Source organism: Sinocyclocheilus grahami, unplaced genomic scaffold (assembly GCF_001515645.1).
Source record: "Sinocyclocheilus grahami isolate Dianchi unplaced genomic scaffold, SAMN03320097.WGS_v1.1 scaffold1540.1, whole genome shotgun sequence".
In the NCBI taxonomy this organism is placed as follows: Eukaryota; Metazoa; Chordata; class Actinopteri; order Cypriniformes; family Cyprinidae; genus Sinocyclocheilus; species Sinocyclocheilus grahami.
In genome coordinates, this window is record NW_015506719.1 from 106,734 (window position 1) to 109,634 (window position 2,901).

The following is a 2,901-nucleotide window of genomic DNA, read 5'->3' on the forward strand; positions in this document are numbered from 1 at the left end:
ACAAAACATTTAGCTCTTTTTATCAATTTATCTTTTTATAAAAACAAGCTCCACAACTTCAGATCACCCTGTCTCCATTTAGAGATGCAATGCCCATCTTTCACAATCCAATCAATTCCTGATAGATAAAATCACGTCACTCCTACATTTGTTTTTCTGTTGAATACCTTGCTGCCCTCAATATGTCAGATTATGCGAGTGAAATGAGTTATGAATATCATTTTAACTGACTAGGAGTAGAACCAACAAGTTGGTACAAGACCTGATTATCACGTTCCGGATAACTTGAAAACAATCCAAAGAGCATCTCAAAGATGTTCATATTAGGTGATCAAATTTATTTTTTTGTCACACCTTGTTTTTGTCACACCTTTGTCACACCATTTTTTCTCGTGATTTTTCATACAGAGGTCTCAGACCATGTGGATCCTACTTGAAAACAAACACATGCTTTTCCCTCCATCTCTTCATTTAAAGTGGGAGGAGCTCTTTCCAAAGCCCCTCCCACAGTCGAGCTGGCAGTTCCTCCTCTCCAGTGTGTGAAAGAGCTTCTCTTTTTCAACATGCTCCTCCCCTTCTCATCTTCCCTCCACTATTGGTTCTCCCCTGTCCTTCTCACTCACACCCTTCAAGCTTGCAGTCCTTTCCTTGCGATTTTCTTTCTAAGTACACACTTCTCTCCAGGCTCTCAGCGCAGAGGATCTTCATCATAAGAAGGGTTGGACCGAATCCCTTATTGTGATGTGAGTAACTGTCTGTAGTTGTTCTAAATGTGGGAGTTTTCTCAGACCATGTGAGTCTCCAAGTGTGTGAGAGGGAGAGTAGCAGTGTTTGGTCTGGCTGTGTTCCTAGCACGCATGGAAAGATAGCAGCAGTACTCAGAACGTTTTGAGCGCAGACGCAACTGGCTGTGTTTCAGAGACCTGTGCTAAAGTCACTTGTAATGAAATCATTCGGACACGTTTGCAGTGTGGCTGCATGTGTGCAAATGGTACGAGAAGTTAATGTCCTGACTGAGAGGGACTTTAGTTGGTGAAGAGAACCTAAATTTGGATACATTGGATGTGTATCTATCTAAAAAATCTAATCAAAAAATTTAAATCCTACATTCTTCAAAATAAAGGTTCTTTATTAGCATCAGTGGTTCCAAGAGAAACCTCCAACAGCCATAAAACCTTTCTATTGCACAAAAGGTTCTTTATAGTGGAAAAAGGTTCTTTAGATTATCAAACGTGTTTCACACTATGAAAAAATGGTTATTTTGGGAACCAAACCAAAAATGGTTTTTCTATGGCACTGTTGCGAAAACCCCTTTGGGAACCTTTATTTTTAAGAGTGCACAACAAATTTAATTTAGATTACAATAAAAAAAAAGACAAAACTGGTGTAGAAATAATTTTCACTCAGAAATTGCTAGTAAATTTCACAAATAATTACAGAAAACGCCAAGTAACAAATTGAATTAAATGTAACATTTTGAAGTAGAAAAAGTGAAACAGTATTTTCTTGTAAAATGCACTCCAATAATCGTTTTTTTTTAACAGTGAAAAATCTTTTTTTTACTGTTTAGATTTGTTTTCAGTGTTTTAGTTTTAGGCAAGCATCATTATTATTGTTGTTCATACTTCAGGTTAGTGATTTGAACAAACCACTAAGCCTAATTATTATTATATGGCATGCACAGTTGATACATCAAATCTTGCGGTCTGTTGAGGAGAAGTGTGCTATTACATTTCTTCAAGATGTGATTCATGGTTTTTACTTGGTGCATGATAAAGCAAGCTAAAACGTTCCTTAGACCAATCCGATCACTTAATCTCTTTTGATTTGCAAACACCTAGCCTAAAAAAAATTTGGTATAGAAACAATTTTCGCTTCAGAAATTGCTAGTAAATTTCACAATTAACTGCAAAGAAACGGCAAGTAACACACTAATATAAAAAAAAAAAAGTAAAAAAGAGTGAAATAGTATTTTCTTGTAAAACGTTCTCAAATAATCTTTGTTTTTTTGAGTATGAAAAATCATTTTTACAGTGTAGTGATGCAAACACAATAGCATCTCCTCACAACATCCTAGTACTGTGACGGCAATTTTTGTACGATAAACACTACGCTGTGAAAATGATTTAATGAAGTTGTAAATGACTTTCTTTTTTTTTTTTTTACAAGAAAATACTATTTCAGTATTTCTACTTTCTAAAATTTCACGTTTAATTCAATGTTACTTGCTGTTTCATTGTAATTTTTTGTGAAATTTACTATAGTAATTGTGACAATTGTTTCAATGTAAATCCGACACCAATTTTGTTTTCGGTGCACTCACATTTTCTTCAGAAAATGTAAAAATCGAGTTACCACTAATATTACTTAGATGGATATTGTATTAGAGAGGTTACCTGCATGTTGTTCTCTGCAGTGATTACCTGAAGCGGAGTGTTTGCCGCGGTGTCTGGTGTGTCCGGTGTGGCGCCTCCTCCAGGCATGACTCAGAGTAACGGAGAGACGCGTCTGCAGCGCAGCAGAGTGCAGCAGCTGCGGGACGGCATCACAGAGCGCTCCCAGCGGGCGCGCAACACCGTACAGAACATCACCACTGATGACGTCAAAGGCTGCTTCAGGCGCAATGCCTTCGTCATCCTCACAGTCCTTGCCGTCATCGTTGGTGAGATGATGCTGAGATGATTGTGTGTGCCTACTACTCTGAAAGGGAAAAACACACACAAATGTAGATTTACAACGGAATATTGTAATTGAATCAAAATAAATACATTTTAAAAATGCAACCATGCAACTATGCAAACAATTGAATAAAAGTACAAATTAATGGGTTAGAATATAATATTATATTTGATATATATATATATATATATATATATATATATATATATATATATATAGCTC

At 36.3% G+C, this 2,901-nt stretch overlaps 1 protein-coding gene across 2 annotated transcripts in view; it reads left to right on the plus strand.

Moving 5' to 3' along the window:
- Positions 1-503: 503 nt before the first annotated feature.
- Positions 504-2,901, plus strand: part of LOC107571034 (excitatory amino acid transporter 1-like) — a 9,167-nt gene continuing 6,769 nt past the window's right edge. Inside the window, exons 1-2 of one of the 2 annotated variants that reach the window (XM_016257318.1) lie at positions 504-743; positions 2,417-2,662. In XM_016257318.1, the coding sequence (XP_016112804.1) occupies positions 2,482-2,662 (181 nt within the window). In that variant the 5' untranslated portion in view covers positions 504-743; positions 2,417-2,481. Of the gene's footprint in view, positions 744-2,416; positions 2,663-2,901 lie in introns of those variants that run through there. The other variant, XM_016257319.1, reaches the window with a different exon arrangement.